This window comes from Cercospora beticola, chromosome 4 (genome assembly GCF_033473495.1).
Source record: "Cercospora beticola chromosome 4, complete sequence".
NCBI classification, from domain to species: domain Eukaryota; kingdom Fungi; phylum Ascomycota; class Dothideomycetes; order Mycosphaerellales; family Mycosphaerellaceae; genus Cercospora; species Cercospora beticola.
Genome location: NC_088938.1, coordinates 2,550,884 through 2,569,270, shown reverse-complemented (window position 1 = coordinate 2,569,270; position 18,387 = coordinate 2,550,884). Strand labels below are relative to the sequence as shown.

The 18,387-nt window shown below is 53.2% G+C and overlaps 7 protein-coding genes across 7 annotated transcripts; 5 read left to right on the top strand and 2 right to left on the bottom strand.

Moving 5' to 3' along the window:
- Nucleotides 1-253: 253 nt before the first annotated feature.
- RHO25_006654 (uncharacterized protein) lies at nt 254-2,027 on the top strand (the record flags this gene model as incomplete). The annotated part of the gene is made up of 2 exons (XM_023597467.2): nt 254-313; nt 363-2,027. The coding sequence occupies 2 exons, from the start codon at nt 254-256 to the stop codon at nt 2,025-2,027; spliced, it is 1,725 nt and encodes a 574-aa protein (XP_023453053.1).
- Nucleotides 2,028-3,187: 1,160 nt separating this feature from the next.
- Nucleotides 3,188-3,830, top strand: RHO25_006653 (uncharacterized protein; the record flags this gene model as incomplete). The annotated part of the gene is made up of 2 exons (XM_065602817.1): nt 3,188-3,585; nt 3,665-3,830. 2 exons carry the CDS (start codon nt 3,188-3,190, stop codon nt 3,828-3,830), a joined length of 564 nt encoding a protein of 187 aa, XP_065458889.1.
- Nucleotides 3,831-3,947: 117 nt separating this feature from the next.
- Nucleotides 3,948-4,298, bottom strand: RHO25_006652 (uncharacterized protein; the record flags this gene model as incomplete). The annotated part of the gene is made up of 1 exon (XM_023597465.1): nt 3,948-4,298. The coding sequence occupies one exon, from the start codon at nt 4,296-4,298 to the stop codon at nt 3,948-3,950; it is 351 nt and encodes a 116-aa protein (XP_023452130.1).
- A 1,223-nt stretch (nt 4,299-5,521) lies between these two features.
- Nucleotides 5,522-7,024, top strand: RHO25_006651 (uncharacterized protein; the record flags this gene model as incomplete). The annotated part of the gene is made up of 2 exons (XM_023597464.2): nt 5,522-5,615; nt 5,700-7,024. 2 exons carry the CDS (start codon nt 5,522-5,524, stop codon nt 7,022-7,024), a joined length of 1,419 nt encoding a protein of 472 aa, XP_023452818.1.
- Nucleotides 7,025-8,527: 1,503 nt separating this feature from the next.
- On the top strand, nt 8,528-12,009 carry RHO25_006650 (uncharacterized protein; the record flags this gene model as incomplete). The annotated part of the gene is made up of 2 exons (XM_023597463.2): nt 8,528-10,729; nt 10,777-12,009. The coding sequence occupies 2 exons, from the start codon at nt 8,528-8,530 to the stop codon at nt 12,007-12,009; spliced, it is 3,435 nt and encodes a 1,144-aa protein (XP_023453051.1).
- Nucleotides 12,010-14,128: 2,119 nt separating this feature from the next.
- Nucleotides 14,129-16,944, top strand: RHO25_006649 (uncharacterized protein; the record flags this gene model as incomplete). The annotated part of the gene is made up of 4 exons (XM_065602816.1): nt 14,129-14,164; nt 14,302-14,451; nt 14,499-14,512; nt 14,592-16,944. The coding sequence occupies 4 exons, from the start codon at nt 14,129-14,131 to the stop codon at nt 16,942-16,944; spliced, it is 2,553 nt and encodes an 850-aa protein (XP_065458888.1).
- An 894-nt stretch (nt 16,945-17,838) lies between these two features.
- Nucleotides 17,839-18,230, bottom strand: RHO25_006648 (uncharacterized protein; the record flags this gene model as incomplete). Its single annotated transcript, XM_023597461.2, has 3 exons — nt 17,839-18,014; nt 18,078-18,137; nt 18,191-18,230. 3 exons carry the CDS (start codon nt 18,228-18,230, stop codon nt 17,839-17,841), a joined length of 276 nt encoding a protein of 91 aa, XP_023451864.1.
- Nucleotides 18,231-18,387: the final 157 nt, after the last annotated feature.

The window sequence follows — 18,387 nt, the reverse complement described above, 5'->3', positions numbered from 1 at the left end:
AATAGAGTGACGAAGGATCAAATAGCTTGCATGAGCTTTACCGCTTTCGGCGGCTATTGCGAACAGCCACAAAAAGAGAGCAGGTTGTCATGAGCTATCGCACGTAGAATGCTACACAGCGGATAGATGTTGCCTAGCAGAAGCAAAGTTACGTGCGAGACACCTCGTATATCACAAGCCCATCCCCAGGTCACAAAGAGGGGAGCGAGCCACAATAATCCCAGCGCATACCTACAGAGACAAGCCTGCAAACATGACCGCGGCCACACAGCCAAATAGCGCTCACTACAGAGAGTGGCCAAATGCTGGTGCTGTGTGTACAACTGTTGCTTTGTTGAGTGTATGCACGCTGACCACAACAGTTCAATGCCCTCGGCGACACCAGATCAAAAATCAAGCTCGAGATCCAAGGCCACTTTCCAACTTATGCAGCAGGTGCACTGTACCGCACAGGCCCTGGAGGTTACAAGGTGCCTCGAGATGACCCCAAAGATGGCGATTTCGCTGTGCAGCACTGGTTCGATGGCTTCACCACGAGCCACCGGTTCGAAATGGTCCGCAGCACCCTAGAGGACAAGAAATGTTCCGAGATTTGGTACAACAGTTACTGTCAAGTTGACGAAGAGATCGAACATGTCCGCAAGACAGGCAAACTTGATCAGATCTCCTTCGGACAAAAACGGGATCCTTGCGATGGACTGTACAAGAAATTCAAAGCTGTATTCGAGCCCCAGGCGACCAAGACTCCGCATTCGGCGAACATTGGTGTGGTTGTTCGCGCAGCGCTACCGTGCGAGATGCCGGAGAACAGACAGGGTCCGAAAAGAGCTGATAGTCCGCTTGGGGACCAGCAGCTCGGAGACCCCGCACCTCCTTCCGTACTGTGCTTGACAACGGACACAAGTGCAGCCAAGACCTTCGATGCAGAGACTTTGGAGCCGCTGGGAGTGACGAGGCAGACCGTTCTTCATCCCGAGCTCAAAGGTCAACTCTCAGCAGCACATGCCGCTCGCGATCCACAGACCGGTGAAGTCTTCAACTACAATTTGGAATTTGGACCCAAGACGACTTACAGAGTGTTCGGCGCAAATCCTCAGACGGGCGAAGTGAGAATCCTGGCAAAGATTCCTCATACCGAGGCAAAGCCTGCCTACATCCATTCCATGTTCTGCACGCCGAATTTCGTCATCCTGTGCGTGTGGAGTGCGCATTTCAAGCAGCCATATGGACTGAACATGCTCTGGACTCGGAATGTTCTTGATACTTTGGACAATTTCGATGCGAATTCGCAATCTGCGGCATGGCTCGTCATCGATAGACACCATGGACGAGGGGTTGTGAAAAAGTTCACCAGTCCGGCCTTCTTTGCCTTTCACACCACCAACGCGTGGGAGGAGCGTCGTGCTGGCAATTCCGAAAGTGTCGATATCACCTGCGAGCTGTTTGAGTTCGAGAACAAGGATATCCTGGACAAATTCTATTACCAGAATCTCGTGTCCAATGAGAAGAGCACTGAACTTTTCAATGATTCCAGAGAACAAATCAAGTCGCAGCTTGCGAGATATGAGCTTGCGGATATTCCACTGAACGGAAAGGCTGCTGCAAAGCACCAAGTGGATTCTGCTGTCCGCATTCTGACAGTGCCTTCCTCGAGCGCCGGCGATCTGCAACAGTGCAACCCAGAGTACCGGATGAAACCTCATCGATACGTGTGGTCTGTACTGGATCGTGGAAAATCGTCCTTCTTGGATGGGTTATGCAAGACCGATGTTGAGACCAAGACGGCGCTCATATGGGAGAAACCGAGGCATACTCCAGGCGAGCCGATTTTCATTCCAGCGCCTCGTGCTTTGGCTGAAGATGAGGGATGTGTATTGAGTGTGGGTTTTGATGGGGACTCTGGTGCAAGTTACTTGCTTTGCCTCGATGCGCAGACAATGGAGGAGGTGGGTAGAGCTGAAGTTGGACGTCCCGTCGGATTTGGATTCCACGGGGCGCATGTTCCTGCAGCCGTGGGAGTGAGGTAACGCAAATTACCGGGGATAAAATTGTGCTGGAAAGGGAAGACTGGCTGCAGCAGTGCCGTGACTTATTGGTCAGCGGATATTCCAATACCATCTGACATCAAAATCCTGCTCCGTGAGCCGTGTCTTGTAGATTTCCATCCGAATATCCGAAGCAGGCGTCCGTGTAACAGCAGTGAAGTCGTGCCGAGAGCTGACCACTTCAGCTCCACTAGCCTCGCTGACTGCAGTTCGGCCAGTTCTGCCTCCGATCGATCGAAGTGGCTTTCGATGTCGTGTACGAGCAAGAGGTACTCTGCAGAAGGGAGAGAGCCTGGTCTTGGCTCGGGCCGAAATCCGAGCCGTGCCAAGTTTCACGACTTCCCAAACATTGAACGTGTGCATTCTGTCCTCCGACGTCACCAGCCATATGGCAACTGCCTTTCGGACGCCTGCTCAGTGCACGTTTCATGCCACCGCGCACTTCGCTCCTGACCACAGCGTCACGCCGCAGAAGAGGAAAGGGCGGCTGCACGGCCGAGATGAGCTCGTTACACAAACAAGACAAACGCCCAGGACGATGACCAAATGGTTCCGCATTGGCGGAGCGCAGCATCCACAACAACAAACAGTGAACTTGGAAACGGAGGCGCATCCCTTGTCCGGACCCAGTTTTCTCCAGACTCTCTCACGATGGCGTGCATGTGGCGATCCAGGTACGAGTCGTCACTGCCAGAACATGGCCGGGCAACAGTACACGAGTCGTGCTGCTTCCCAGTTCCCATGGGAAGCGTCAATGCGTGCAATTCATGTCGCGAAATGAGTATTGTCGCAAGCGGTGGTAAGCGATGCGGCGGCATCATCATCCCCATCATCGTGCAATGGCGGCTCGTCTAGAGTCGCGTGCGCATAGAGACATGGCAGTTTCGGACAGAGGCATGGCAGTTACGACAACCACCCTTGGCGGTCACCCGACGCAAGGACTCCTGCGAGCTGTTCTTGCATCATACTGTTTGGTTCTGGCGCTTGGCCCTTGATGCGAACGACAAGTATTTCTTTCCACTCTCCTGTCCGTCCTCTTCCTCTCCCACCACAACGCAAAACAAACAATCACAACTCACACCAGCCTCCACCTCCACCTCCACACCACAGTCACCCAAACACAACCCACCGACACCATCAAGATGCAGTTCAAGTACTTCCTCGCTGTCCTCCCAGCCCTCGTCCTCGCCCAAGAAGAGACAACCACCGGCCCAATCGACGCAGCAACATCTGTTATCAGCGACATCGCTGGTTCTGCTTCCAGCGTGGCGTCTTCGGTCTCCGAATCTATCACCTCCGACGCCAGCTCAAGCGCATCGGCAAGCGCATCTTCAGAGGCAATCCAGAGCTCTATCGAGTCCATCCAGTCCAGCGCCTCGTCTGAGATCGAAAGCATTCAATCAGAGGTCGCAAGCGCCACCGAGAGCCTCGCTGAAGAAGCCACTGGAACCGCATCAGGCTCCGAGTCTAGCGAGGCCGGTGCTTACCAGACCGCTGCTCCAGTGCTCGCCGCCGGTGTCATGGCCATGCTTGCTGCTTTGTAGAGACATCGTTCAGAACACAAGGTACGAGCTCATCTTACATGTGATCGGCCTTGAAACCATACTGACGACTTTTAGCCTTCAGCCTCACATGCACCACCGCCCTACTTCACACTACGTGGCATTGACATCCGAAGGGACGACAGATGGAATGATATCACGAACAGAAGAAGAGATTGTATCAGTCAACGGAGTGACAGGACACAACACCAGCAAGATTCCCCACGAGTGGACAGTGGAGTAGAGAAGTAATGACAGTAGCGATCAATTGAACATTTTGAGTCGTCGTCTCGTGAAATAATATATCACTTCGTTCCTCCTTTCATCACTCCGTTGCTGTGTCATCCATCGAGCGAGCACTCTACTGCTGCAGATTATACAACGTCGCTTCATCCTCTCCATCCTCTGCATCCTGTGCATCGCGTTGAACGAGATACAATCCATCGATGTCGACACCACCGTCGCGCTTTTCGTTGTTCCCGAAGAGCTTGTTGGCAAACGTCTTGACAGTTCCAGAAACGGTTCCTTTGGTGGCGCCAGTAAGGACTGCTGCAGTAGCGCTACCGGCTGCAGCGCCAAAGATACCTGCTGCAACGGGCGCGATGCGTTTGTTGATATCATTCGAGATGTCGTTCTCAGTCTTGAGCTGTAAAGGCGCCGCGAGGGCGGAGGATGCAACGAGAGCTGCAAAGGCTGTGGTGAAGAATTGCATGTTGGCTTGTTGATTGGAGAAGGCCGGCTTCCTCGTGGGAGAATGGACTGGTAGATGATGAAGCACTGTTTGCTTGAGGCCTGCTCGCTGTCGATCTCTGTTGCTGATTTACTTCTTTCGAGTAATTGCCTTGCGTCTTATATGTATGCTATAGTTCTATCGGCTTTCGAGATCGGGTAGGAAAGGCGCTTTGATCAGTGAGCTCGATGCACCATCGTGCAAAATCAGTCAGACAGTGTCTAGGAACGGCAGTGTTCTCGCACTAGATGAACAACAAGAGGCGCTGCGCATGCTTTGCACGTGCAAGTGCTCTGTATCTCACTGGCCGTGTGCCCGCACGAGCTCACGAGCCACAAGACACGCTCTCGATCAAGAGTCTCTTGACTGGTTCACGCCGAGCAAGGAAGTTGTCAAAGACTGACACAAGGGTATGAGCAAATGGTGCACGATACGCGGGTCGGAAGGACTACGTTACAGGCTTCGGAGTAGAATGCCTATAGTGATTGACGCCGGTCCTCGTTTGGGGCATTGAACTGGTCGCACGTCGCTTACTGTAGGTGTCAAGCATGGTTCAACAACTGTGAGCGGTTGGGGCTTCGAAGCTCCGAGAAGCAATTCGCCGAACTTTGCTTGAATGAATGCCATGAGCATTTAGCAACCACATCAGATTGATCCTGGCAGCATGTGGGCTATTCGATTGGTCAGATCAGTCCTTCAATAGCCTTCTTGCCGTATAGTGCTCCATGCTGTTGTCTATAAGCCGCCGCGGCCCTATTTGGACTCTCGGTCACTCTTCCGGCTGGAAGGAAGTATTGCACGTTTTCGGGAGTCTTCTCGGACCGCGAAGTCGTGTGCTGAAGACGTAGAGTCGAAAGTCAATGTCGTTACGTCTTGATAGCGCCTCAGTCTGAGGGCCTGAGCTGTGAGGAGACACCTGCTTGCCTCGTGTTCTTTTCAAGCAAAAAGTGGCGGGCGGTCATCGCCGGAGGCAAATTGTCACATCGGCTTGAGTGCGATAGGAGCTGTGTTTTTTGCGCTGATCATGAGATCGTGCCAATGCACATCCAAATGACCGTACTCGTGTGGAGTGCACGACATACAAAGTACATTTTGGTAGGGAAGTCGTGAGGATCTCTTGGCACGGAGCTGATTCCGCGTCGGCTTCGAATGACGGACTTTTTGGCAGTCGCGAACTTTCGTGAACTACCAGTATCACAATCACAATGAAGAAGTCAACAACAGCGCGTCGCGTGCCGCGCAAGATCGGAGCAGACGACGAAGATGAAGACATTTCTGTCACGTCCGAGCAAACACCAGGTATGCCACTTCTCCACATAAATGCTAGTTCAGCTCTGACACGACCTGCCAGTTCGCGGACAAGGCTGACTGAGTGGCGCCTAGAGGTCAAGCGACCAGTATTCAAGCCTCGAAAATCCTCCGCCTTGCGCAAATCCCTGGGTCCGACTTCTGTGGAAGAGGACGACGCCGACGACGGAACTGTCGTCACGCCAAAACGAAGCGGCTTGTCGCGCGTAGCTATTCAGCGAAATGCGTCAAAGAGATCTTCACTTCTAGCCTCGCAGCTGCCCCGAAGGTCGCCTGAGCCAGACGATGACCGGCCGAGTTACAGTGCTGACGCGCTACGCGAGCTGAAGGATAGCACGCCGTCCACGCCCAAGCAGCTCAGTACTGTCGAGGGTCTCGCGACTGGGACGCAAGCACTTGATCTTTCCTCCAAATTTGGCGATTCTCTTGCCCGGCATGACCAGTCATCCACCGGAGCTTCGGCGATACCATCTGCAGCCGAAATCGCAGAGAAGAAAGCACGACGAGCTCGCCTTGCCAAGGAAGAAGCTGCAGAGTACATCTCATTAGATCCAGATGATCCGAACTTGGACGATGAAGATCTGGACGAGAATGTGATGCGGGACGACAGAGGCAGGCTTGTTCTGAAACCGAAAGACAAATATGGACTGTCTGAAAGCAGGCTTGTGCACGAAGATGAGGATATTATGGAGAATTTCGACGAATTCACAGAAGATGGCAAGATATCATTAGGGCGGAGAGCAGAAGCCGAAGCGGCGCGAAAACGCAAGGAAGACATGGCAGCGCAAATCGCTGAAGCCGAAGGCGCCTCCGATAATGATTCGGACGACAGCGAACGCGCACGAACCGATGCATTCGTGGCGAACCAGACGCGGCATGGCACCTATGCGCAAAATGCGACCGACGACGATGCCACGAGCCCCAGACCGAAGACGCCACCGATTGTCACGCCACTCCCATCACTCGACAGTATGATTGAAAGACTACGGGCTCAGCTATCCGAAATGCAAACCTCGCGCATGCGAAATCTACAGGAGATGGAGGCTCTCCAGCGCGAGAAGATCAACCTCGCGGAACAGGAAGTGCGAATCCAGCGTTCGCTGAAGGAGACGGCGGAGAAGTTCGAGGCCTTGCGCAAGGAGAAGGGCGTTGAGGGATCGGGCCAGAGCGGTCTGCCGGCTATCGAGGCGCCTCCTGTCGCGACGACCAATGGTGGTAGCACAGACGTCGCTGAGCCGTCAGCACAAGATGTTGATATGGCAGAGCCAGGAGACGATGAGGATGACGAAGACGAAGGAGACGAGCGTCCAGCCTTTGGCGGCTTGGGATTTGGCACGGGGCGATCGGACCTTGCAGGGTTTGGTCTGGGGTTCCAAGCTGCGAAAGATAACGACTCTTGAAAAGTGGAGATCGAAATTGAGAGGACCAGTCACTGACACGATCGCCGGTATACAGTAGTTGCACTCTACGGAAGTCACAGACAGATCGTGCCGAATTTATCCACAAGCTGCCTGCCAAATTCTTGCCAAATGCTGCCACTTGTTGCCTGCCTGCCAGCCAAATGCCACCACAATCGTCATTTGCCCACCTGGTCTTGTCACTCGTCTCTGAGTTATCTGCGAGACTCTGCCAACAACCTCCTGGGTTGCAATTTCTGTGCCCGCGCCATGAATTCTGACATACTCGCAGGAGTGATTTATGCTTAGCCATGCTCGCGTATTTTTGAAGTCACACATGAATCTCTGAACCCATTTTCAGCTCTTACAAGCACTCTGCCAATTGCGCACATGGCGAGACATGAATATCTGTGTGAGTCTGTCGGCCGACTTCTCTTGCCCGACTTGCACTTCTTTGCAGATAAGTTTGTTCTGGTTCGCCATGTTACGTCTTTTTCTTTTCGAGCGCCGATCCGTTATCTGGTGCGCGGCAGATTCATCCTTGGAGATATGACACAATGACCTCTGCCCTTCAGCATGATGCTGCCCGTTCTCGATGCTGAATCCCACGATTCATTCCTTTGTGCGCATTACTCTAAAACTTGGTAAGCTCGTCGCAAACGTGTGCAGGCTGGGAAAGGTCAACGACAGCAGTGAAATTCGGGAGCGAAGAGAGATAAATTTGAGAATGACTCTTTTGTCAGTATCCTACCCGCCTGGCGATAATTGCGAGCAGGAATTGCCAGTGCCAGTGAATTTGCTTTTTCTCCCATGGCGCTAGGCGAAAAGTGATATGCGACAGCGCGCAATCATCGTGGCCCGTTGCCTCTCAATTATATTCAAAATGGTTTCGCGCGGCCATTACGATGCTATTGAACATGTTTTTATGAGTTCTGTGGTTGCGTGGCGCTGGCGCTGATGTTTGTGCAGATGTGGTGTTGAGAATTTCGGGAGGCGGTATCGACGAGAGGTAAGCTATGCATGCTGGAGATGGCGTAACGCGAGGGATGATGCCAGAGGGTTGCGAATGACAGCCAGAGCGTAAGACTGATTGCGCTGTATGGCCAAAAGGGCGTGGATATCACGCTGACAGCCGTGGAGAGGAGAGGTGAAGTCGAAGTTGAAGTTGGGGATTGGCGCGAAAAACGCTCAAGCCATCCCCGCTCTCGCACTTCGAACAGCAGGAGCGACGCCTCCCTCATCTGATATTCACAACTGAAATCGAGCAGCTACACACGCCCCTGCTCATTTGTGCATACGGACTACGCCGTCATTTTTCTGACACAACCCTCCGACTCTCGCTATTTCCTGCAAAATCGAGCTGGTCCAAGCGATTCTATCAGTCCTCGGCAGAAACCCTTCAGCCTCCCGAAGCCGACATCTGGGAACCGACACAGCTGTCATGGTGGCAACGAGGGATAACACACATACCAACATCCTGCTTGTTTGAACGGCATACCGTGTCAGATGACGGGTGTCGTTCAACACGATGGCCACATGGCTCCCGTAGCCGAGTCTGTGACTGGGGCACTAGGCGCAGATATCAAAATGCCTCAAGTTTCGGTCGTGGAGGAGGACGACTCAAGTTTATCCTCGACCGGCACAGAGGTATTCGATCGAGATGCCTCTGGATCGGTGCAAAAGGAGCGGTGGCAACTTGATGCCAATGGCAAATGGCAGCGATATGGCTCCTCGGAGTCTGCGACAAGCACCGGCATATCGTCCATGTGCTCGTCCGTCGGCGCTGAAGACCCTACCATCGAAAATGCAGCACCAACATCGATCTCCAGGAAGCGATCAGCTGACAGGAGTTTTAAGAATTCTCTACCCGAAGCTCACTCGATTCACTCGCCTTCTGCCTCAATCGGGCTTGACAATGGGCTGTCCGACAAGACCCATCCCGGGCTACCGCCAAAGAAAAAGCGAGGGCGACCCAAGAAAGTCAGGCCTTTGGAAATGGATGCAGATGTGACAACTCCATCAGGGATAGTCGCATCTGCCAAAGCACCCAAAATGCCCAAGTACGTACGACCTGCCGTCGAGTTCCGCCCTCGATCGTCAATACCATCACGAGTTTCTGCAGATGTGTTCGCTAGTCAATGCATCGAAGCGGCATACGAGTCGAGATTAGATCCCTATGCTCTCGATCCTGGTGAGAATCGACTTCTGATGGACCTTCTAATGTCGAAAGAAGTGACCATTTACCTCAACATTCGAAACGCAATCCTCAGACTATGGCAGCAGAACCCATTGTGCCCTGTCTCACGCGAGGAAGCGGCTGGCTGTGCAAAAGAGAGCCGGTTTTTTGGACTGGCTGAAGTCGCTCACAAGTGGTTGTCGAGAAATGGTTACATCAACTTCGGATGTGTGGAAGTACCAAAGGACAAATCGCTCCCAAAGCGGTATCCACGAGAAACCAGACAGAGGACAGTAGTGGTCATTGGCGCAGGAGTATCTGGGCTGACGACAGCTCGTCAACTCGAGAGTCTGTTCGCCCAGGAAGCTGCCAAGTGGATCGCCATGGGTGAGCGACCTCCGCGTGTGATCATTCTCGAAGGTCGGAAACGAATTGGCGGGCGTGTATACTCGAAACCACTGAGGAGTCAGGTCAGAGGAAGCTTGCCAGACGGCTTGCGAAATACGGCGGAAATGGGCGCCATGATCGTTACTGGGTTCGAGCATGGCAACCCATTGGACATCATCATACGCGGCCAGCTGGGCATTCGATACCACTTGATGAGAGACGCATTGACGATTTACGATACCGATGGCAAGCCAGTCGATGAGCGGAGGGATATATTGAACACAGAGCTCTACACTGATATCTCGGATAGGGCGGGCGAATTTCGCGTTCAGCCGCAAAAGCAGGACACATTGAGGGGCGACGAAGATCTGATCAATAGGCATCGAGATCCCGCTGCCAATGGCTTTACTGCCTTCGAGCTCGAGCCTCTGACTGCGGCGCACGTCAAGTCACACAAGCCCGCCAACCGTAGAGGCCGCCGTCGCAATGCTCCTCCGGGCACTGAGAAGCTCACAGGGCGTAGTCAGGTGATCGAAGAGGCTGGAAGTGCCAGGAGCAGCGCATCTCGGGCAGCAAGGACCATGGGCTGGGAAGTGAAGGAGGGAGTGGCTCGCAATCAGAGCGTGTCGCTTCATCGCATTGCCGAAGCAAGCGACTATCCTACGCTTGGGACAGTCATGGACGAAGCGATCAACCAATATCAAGGCCTTGTCGACATCACACCACAAGATATGAGGTTATTAAACTGGCATCACGCCAACCTCGAATATGCGAACGCAGCACCGGTCTCTTCACTAAGTCTGAGTGGCCACGATCAAGACACTGGGAACGAATTCGAGGGTGCGCATTCTGAGATCATTGGAGGATACACCCAAGTGCCGCGCGGCTTGATGAATTTTCCAACAAAGCTCGACGTACGATTTGATCGAATCGTGGACAGCATCCATTACGATGATGGGAGGGCCTCTGAAGACAGTCTGACGACCAAAGTCGTCTGCACAAACGGCGAGGTATACGAAGCTGATGAGGTGATCGTCACGACACCGCTCGGCGTGCTGAAGTCCAATGCAATTGATTTTGACCCTCCGCTGCCAGGCTGGAAGCAGGGTGCCATCGATCGCATGGGCTTCGGCTTGCTGAACAAGGTACGTCTTTCTCTACAGGCACTATGATAATCTGCTTACACGTTCAGGTCATTCTCTTATACGACAAACCGTTCTGGGACAGCGACCGTGATATGTTCGGCCTGCTGAACGAAGCCGAGCACACCGCGAGCCTCGATCCTTCCGATTACGCGAGTAGAAGAGGACGTTTCTATCTGATATGGAATGCTACAAAGACTAGCGGGCGACCGATGCTCATCGCCTTGATGGCAGGAAATGCTGCGCACGATGCGGAATGGACACCCACAAGTACATTGATGAGCGAAGTTACGGAGAGATTGCAAGGTGTCTTCACGCATGTCAAAGTCCCAGCACCTCTTGAAGTCATCGTCACCAGATGGAGGAGGGATCCCTTTACGCGCGGGACATACTCCTACGTCGCTCCGGAAACGCGACCAGGCGACTACGACCTGATGTCAAGGTCTGTCGGTAACCTGCACTTTGCAGGCGAGGCCACTTGTGGTACGCATCCTGCTACCGTGCACGGCGCTTTCCTGTCAGGACTTCGCGTTGCATCAGAGGTGATTGACGACATGGCTGGTCTAATCACAGTGCCTCATCCACTAATTGGACCCGCCCCTATGAAAGAGGAGAGCAGCTCTCGCTGGGCGCCCGCTGTCCCACCACCCGCACCCAGACCAGAGATGCATCAGCGATACAGCATTGCGTCGGTAGAAGCAATGCCACACTCACAGCCATTCATCAAGCAAGAGGAGGGCGCCCTCGAGACCAACGTTGTTCCTACGCTTCAGAGGAAGCCATCTGGTCCTCCGGCAAGAAGCGTCTGCGCAGGAGATGCTTCGTTTTGGGTCTCGCCCAGCTTCGATGGGTCAGACCTCGACTACGAAGCCGCCGTCATGGCTACCATCCTCGGACAACTGGGCGAGCGACCTGTGAAACCTGCACGTCCCGGCGTTAACCCCTTCATCCTCTTCACCAAAGACAAGTGGGACACGGCCAAGGCCACAGTTGGGATCGATGGTAGGAACATGATCCGCAACGAAGTCGGCCGGCTTTGGCGCACAGCATCAGAAGAGGAGAAACAACCTTATGTCGCTCAAAGTCAGGCGGCACAAGAAACGGCTGATGCCGCCAGACGCGAGTATGAGGAGAAGTCCGCGGAGTGGGATCGGGATGCGGCGAGGATTCGCAAAGAGTACGCTGAGAAACATCCACCCCCGTCTGGGTACTCGCAGAGTATTGTGGGTGTGAGTAAGAGAAAGACGAACACGAGCAACAACGTGGTGCTGGATCATCAGTAGAAGTGATGATGAATATACTGCTTCAAGGCAGATGGGAGCATTTGGGTTGGTCAGCGTTCAGAGCGTTCGATGAAGGACAATGGAGATGTGGACATGCACATGCATGCGCGGTGTCTTCTGGGACACTTCTTGTTTGGCAGCTCCCTCTTTTTCGGGAACGGCTGTACCGGCATACATATGTACACTTGCGCAGACACAGACAGAGCATACGACTTCTATAGATTCGACTGTAGATGCATACTTGGAAGAGAAAGCTTTTCGCAACACACGCTGCATTGGCGCATCGACTCCAGAATTCCAGGATCTTGTTGGTCACGACGGCTAGTCACAGATCTCAGATCTCTCGCGCGTGGGATGATACGCTGTTTCCGGCGAGCGAATGTACTGTACTTTTGTACTGGGAAGTACAACTTTGCTTTGGCCTAAGGAAGCAAGTGGGAGCGGAGAAGCTCCGCGCTCCGTTCGTGCATGGAACTTCTGCATTTGCTAGACTACCTCCACGGAGACGGAGCTCTGGTCCTTTCTCTTTTTCGTTCGCGGCTAATCTGATTTGCTTCGGTTGGAGATTAGACGAGAGGTACTGTAGGAGATGCTGCATCGTTCCCGCAATTCACTCGTTGATGGATCAGTAATTAATTCGTCTTCAGATTTGTGTATTTATCAGCGAGAGACATTTTTGTGCTGTGCTATGCTTGGATAGCCGGGACGGGAGTCGGCGGCACTTCTCGGGGGATTGTGGAGAAGATACAAGGTGCAATTGTTGCTGTACCTCTGCGTGCCCTCGATGGAAGAAGCTTGCTATATTGTTGAACCTTGCGATTCAGCGATATAGTTGGGAGGGTTAGGGAGTTGTGTAAACTATAAGGGAGTCGTCTCTTTAGGAGTTGTGATGCGAGTGAAGTGTTTGCACTGTATTATATAAGGCATGCATAGACGACAAGGCAAGGCTATGGGAATATTTCCTGGGCGGGTGTAGCAAACCGACGGCAGAATTTCGTGCTGCAGTCCAGATTCTCGATTGAGTTTGGTGCTAGACGACACGACAAGCTGTGAGTGCGTCAAGTGCACGAGATGCCACGTGCTGCGGAGACCCCAAAGGCTGGCGGCTGGGACAATTGAGCGACGGTGACATGTTGACATGTTCGATGCTGTTGCACAGTGAGCAGTAGAAGAAGCGAGATCATTCGTCCGTAAATGCGGCTTCCACCACGCGAAGCTTCCCATCTCATCATCACTCCTGCTCCAACCACCCGCGCGCGGCTTGGCTCGCTCCATTCTCGAAGGATTTCTGGCGGGCAAACTGACGGCGTTGATGCAACCGCAACCGCAACACGTACACCCCCCGGCTCTCTCCACCATCGCCGGCGCGAGGACAGACTGCCCGCTCGCTAAGCGCTACCAGCTCTCGGAGAAGCGCGTTTAGTGCTGCTGCGCGAAGGCATCGCTTCGGTGCCGCCGTCTCGCCCTTGCCCACCTGCCAGACCACTCCCAGCCCGGAGCCTTTCGTAATTCCCATTTGCGCGCCACAATCGTGCATTTCGCGCACCCTCCTTCCTACTGCCACCCGCCAGACATGCTCCAGCGTCCGCCGCACATCTCACAACACCGCGCTGCCTTCTGCTGTCGCTGAGCCTCCGCCGCTGGACTCGGGACCGCCTCAGCCGACGCCGCCGCCCTCCTCCGTCGCCCGAAACCCCCAGGGAAGGCAACACAAGCTACGTCACTTCTGGCATTGAGGGATCCTCCTCCACACCGGCCTTCCTTCTGTGCCTCGCATACACACCCCCCGGCTCATCTCACTCCGATGAGTGGTGGGACGAGATTGGTGGATGTGAGCTGCGAAGGATCTTGCAGCAAAGTGAGAAGTCGTAGCAGCAGAGGCAATAGCGGGACAGTTTAGAGTCCTCGTTCGACAGAGGACGATCGCAAGAGAAGAGATAGAGGAAAGCAGATCTGATTGCTGCTTCTGCTGCTGCGACCTGAGACCGCCATCGCTGCCACCGTCTCGGCGCAAACCGCACAGTGTCGCCTAAAGAAGGACCGAGTTTGCTATAATTGTAATCTGTAACATACTCTTCTTCGGTCCGCCTGGTCGGCGCCACACTGGTGGGCATAGATCATGTCGTTCTTTGGCAAGTTCAAGACGAGCAGCACGGTATGTCAGACATTGAGAACTCCGGCAGCTTATGTGCTGCTGCTGGCCCGCAGGAAGCCGTGGTCGACAGCGATTCACGGACTGTGATTGGTATGGGAGAAGCATGATGTGAGACTGACAAATGCATGCGCGCGCAGAACGACGCCAACAAGACGACGAGTTCAACGAATGGTGCGAAGAAAGATCCAAATGCGCCAGTGCCTACGCCGTTGGAGAAGCACCTTGCCGACGTTGCGGGACAGCCGATTCGCCCCGATGGCAGTGACAAGTACTTTGGTTTCGAGAATGTGAGTAGACCGTTTGATGTTGAAGCGCATGGGCTGACAAGTGACAGTATGGCTCCACATGGTATGCTTTGCTCTGACAGCGGAGCGCAGCTTGCGACTTCTCTTGTCCCCTCGCGACCCAACTGACGGATCAATCACAGTTACTGCAACTCGATAGTGCAGTGTCTGTACTACTCGAAACCCTTTCGAGAAAATGTCATCAACTTCCCATCGCCTGATTTCCTCGAACAAGTACGCTCGAAGCAATCGAATGGTGCGCCGCTATCACCGCGAACATCAACAACACCCTACCCGAACCCTACATCACCCGCACGGAAAGTGACAGTGCCTGGGTCACCTGGGCCGGGCGGGATCAAACCAGACGAGGACAAGAACTCACCCGATAACAGAAAGAAGAGGGCATTGACAGATGGTCCAGTGCTGGATATGCAGGCGGAAAAGGCCAGCGACTATGGCATGGAAGAGTCGTTGTTTACATCATTAAGAGACATCTTCGAAGCCATCATCAAAAATCAGTCACGGATTGGAGTGGTCAGTCCGCACCGCTTTCTGGAGATTCTACGACGAGACAATGAGATGTTCAGATCGGCCATGCACCAGGATGCGCATGAGTTTCTGAACCTGTTACTGAACCAAGTGGTGGACAATGTGGAGCTGTTCGCGAAGCAGCATCCTCAGCTTGTTGCGCCACCCTCCGCGAACGGAAGTGCGCCAGAAACGAAGGACCTCGCTCTGACTAAAACGCAAAGCGCAACCGCGGCCGCCCGGCCCCTGGACACACACTGGGTTCACGATCTCTTCGAGGGTGTTCTCACGTCAGAAACCAGATGTTTGACATGCGAAAATACTTCACAGAGAGACGAGGCCTTCCTAGACTTATCTGTGGATCTGGATGCTCATAGTTCCGTCACCTCTTGTCTGCGGAAGTTTTCGGAGGAGGAGATGCTTTGCGAAAGGAACAAGTTTCATTGCGACAATTGTGGTGGATTGCAAGAAGCCGAGAAGAGGATGAAGATTAAGCGACTACCACGAATCCTGGCTTTACATCTCAAACGATTCAAGTACACGGAGGATTTGCAGCGCTTACAGAAGCTCTTTCACCGGGTCGTGTATCCCTTCTATCTACGGCTTTTCAATACCACGGACGAAGCAGAGGATCCGGATCGACTATACGAGCTATATTCTGTGGTGGTGCACATTGGTGGAGGACCGTACCATGGCCATTATGTCAGCATTGTCAAGACCGAGGATCGAGGCTGGCTGCTGTTTGACGATGAGCTGGTTGAGCCAGTCAGCAAGGATTACGTTCAGCAATTCTTCGGAGGCGAGCCTATTCCCGGTGTCCAAGACGCGAAGCAACTGGCTTGTGCGTATGTGCTCTTCTACCAGGAGACTACTATGGAGAAGATGCTCAAAGAACAAGAAATGGAAGGACAGCGCGCATCGGCAGCAGCGGCTGCAAGAACATCTGAAGGAGACTCAAAGGAGGGTCTGACCTCTCCTCTGAAGACCCAATTCGGCAATGGCTTGTTCCATGCCAATACCAATGTCCAGAGCCCGATCCAAGAAGAGCCTGCATATGCAGAGATGCAACCGATTCGACATGCGAGTACGACACCCAATTTCGAGCACGCCTTGCTCAACGATCCTCCTGCGCCTGTCATGCCAACCAAGAGCAAGAAGGAACTCAAAGCAGAACAAAAGGAGTTGAAAGCGGAGCAAAAGGAAAGGAAGGCCGCAGAGAAAGCCGCTCTCAAGGAAAAAGAGGCCGAGTACCGCGAGGCGTCGCGAAAGCGAATGGAGGCATACAAGCAAACCGAGGAAAACCTCAAACGTGCTCTTGAAGAATCCAAGGCCACCGCTGCAGCTGAAGCTGAGTCGCGCGGCCGCGAGAACGGCGATAGTAGCAGCAATGCTGCGAATGGCACATCACACACCACAGCATCCACGTCCACTGCGGCGAACGGTGAAGAAGAGAAGAGTGAGAAGCGTAAATCCGGATTTTCGAGATTCAGCAGGACGAGCATCAGCTTGCGGAAGAAACCTAGCATCTTTGAAAAGAAGGACAAGACGCAGTCCCCTCATCACGAAAAAACGCCGAGCATGCCGCCCTTACCTTCTCATACTCTACAGCAGCAGCAGAAAGAGAGGGAGGAATCTGGAGAGAAAGAAAAGGGCTTCTTCTTCAAGAACGCGAACGGGTCGACCACTCATCATGAACATGAGCAACGTCATTCTGGTGGGGACTACAAGACACATCATGTTGTGCAAACGACGCCCATGGGAACGCAGTACGAGGTCGGGAACGACCACCACGTCTACAGTCCTTCGAATCCTTCGCCGCCGAATGTGCATGAGGTCACCTCGCCTCCCGTGCCTCCAATGCCGACAAGGGCGATGACGGGAGGGGAAAGTAGAGGAAAAGATGGGACGCACACGCACAAGAAGAATCGGTTCAGTTTGGGGAGGAAGAAGTCGAGTCTTTTGCATTAGACGAAAGTCTATAAGTCATGGGGAGGAGAGGAATCAGCATCGGTGAGAAATTTGCCGACGAACTGGACAGGGTGGAGAGGAAATGATGATTTTGAAATGCGAGCATAGCGATATGGATGGAATACGCATTTTGGGGCTTGTGATGCCTTGGTTTTCCTGTTCTGGTTTGGGTCTTCACTGAAGAAGGGTCGACGACAGGGGACCAAAACAGCTTGGGAACAGAACGAAAGAAATAAAGGAAGGAACAACACTTCTTGTACATGAGATGTTTCTTCTTGTGCATAGTATATATCTTTTCAGAGAAGATAGGACCTTGGGAATGATGATGAAAATGAGAAGGATATGACATTTGGAAATGGTATATTCAAACCATTGCACTGTTCGTGATTTTGTGACGTTCATGTTGATTTGTGGGCTTTGCTGCTCTCTTCCTGGGCTATGTCCTTTAATGTCTATGGTTTGTTGATCGCTGGTTGCTGCAGACACATGATCCCACATTGTGGTTGTCCTCGTCTGCTGAGGGAAGGCCGGTTTCCGCATCCTGCTCGTCCTTGCCGCGCTGGCTTGTTTTCGTCCACCGCGTTCATGTCATGGGCGAATTGGTGCGGTGGACTGCACACGCCTCGCAATATCTTGCTGGATGGTGACCTTGAAGCGTTCCTTACTCGCAGGCTCGGTTATCCTGCCGGCTTGTCACATGGTGAGTACCATGCATCCGTGCTTGCTGTCCTGCTCCCCATCTTGTCCCTGCAATTCACCGGCCTCTCTTTCGCCGATATTCCGCATCATGTCATAAAAATCTGATCGGATTTGTCCTCAGAACCACGACTTCATATTGCAGATGCTGTGTTTTCTTTTATATATCTCTGCTCTCGAGGTTTGAGTTGTTCCTCCTCAACCGAAGGCCACGGCCCAGATGATGATCATTATGTTGAGGAAGATCAATGGGATTCGCATGAGAGTGCGAACGGAGTTGATCAAGTTGGCGAATTTGGCGCTCAGGGAGGTGGGATCTTGCATGCCGCCGCTGCCGAAGGAGGGCTCGGATTGTTGGGATGTGCCCCAGCCAACTGGTTGAAGGTGAGTATGCTACTACAGCTAGAACGCGGAAGAGAGTTCGATTGCTGGCTTACTGCGTGCAAGAAAGCGGTCTTCGGAGAGGACAGCGAGGGAGTTGATGAGGAGGACGGAGACTAATGGAGGTGTTAGCTAGGAATGGAGTGATGAGGGATGGAGATCTTCGTACCTTGGAACAAGCCGCCAAAGCTGAAAAGGAGGGTAGCCATGGTGTGCTTTGAAGAGGTGCTGTCGGCGAGCTAGAAGTTTGCAGTGGTGAAGCAATGTATCTGTTTGTGCGTGGTTGAAGAGAGGTGTCGTCAATTCCCGAACGATGGACCCTCGAATGGAAGTCGCTCTCAGCCCTGCTTGTTCGCCAAGACATCT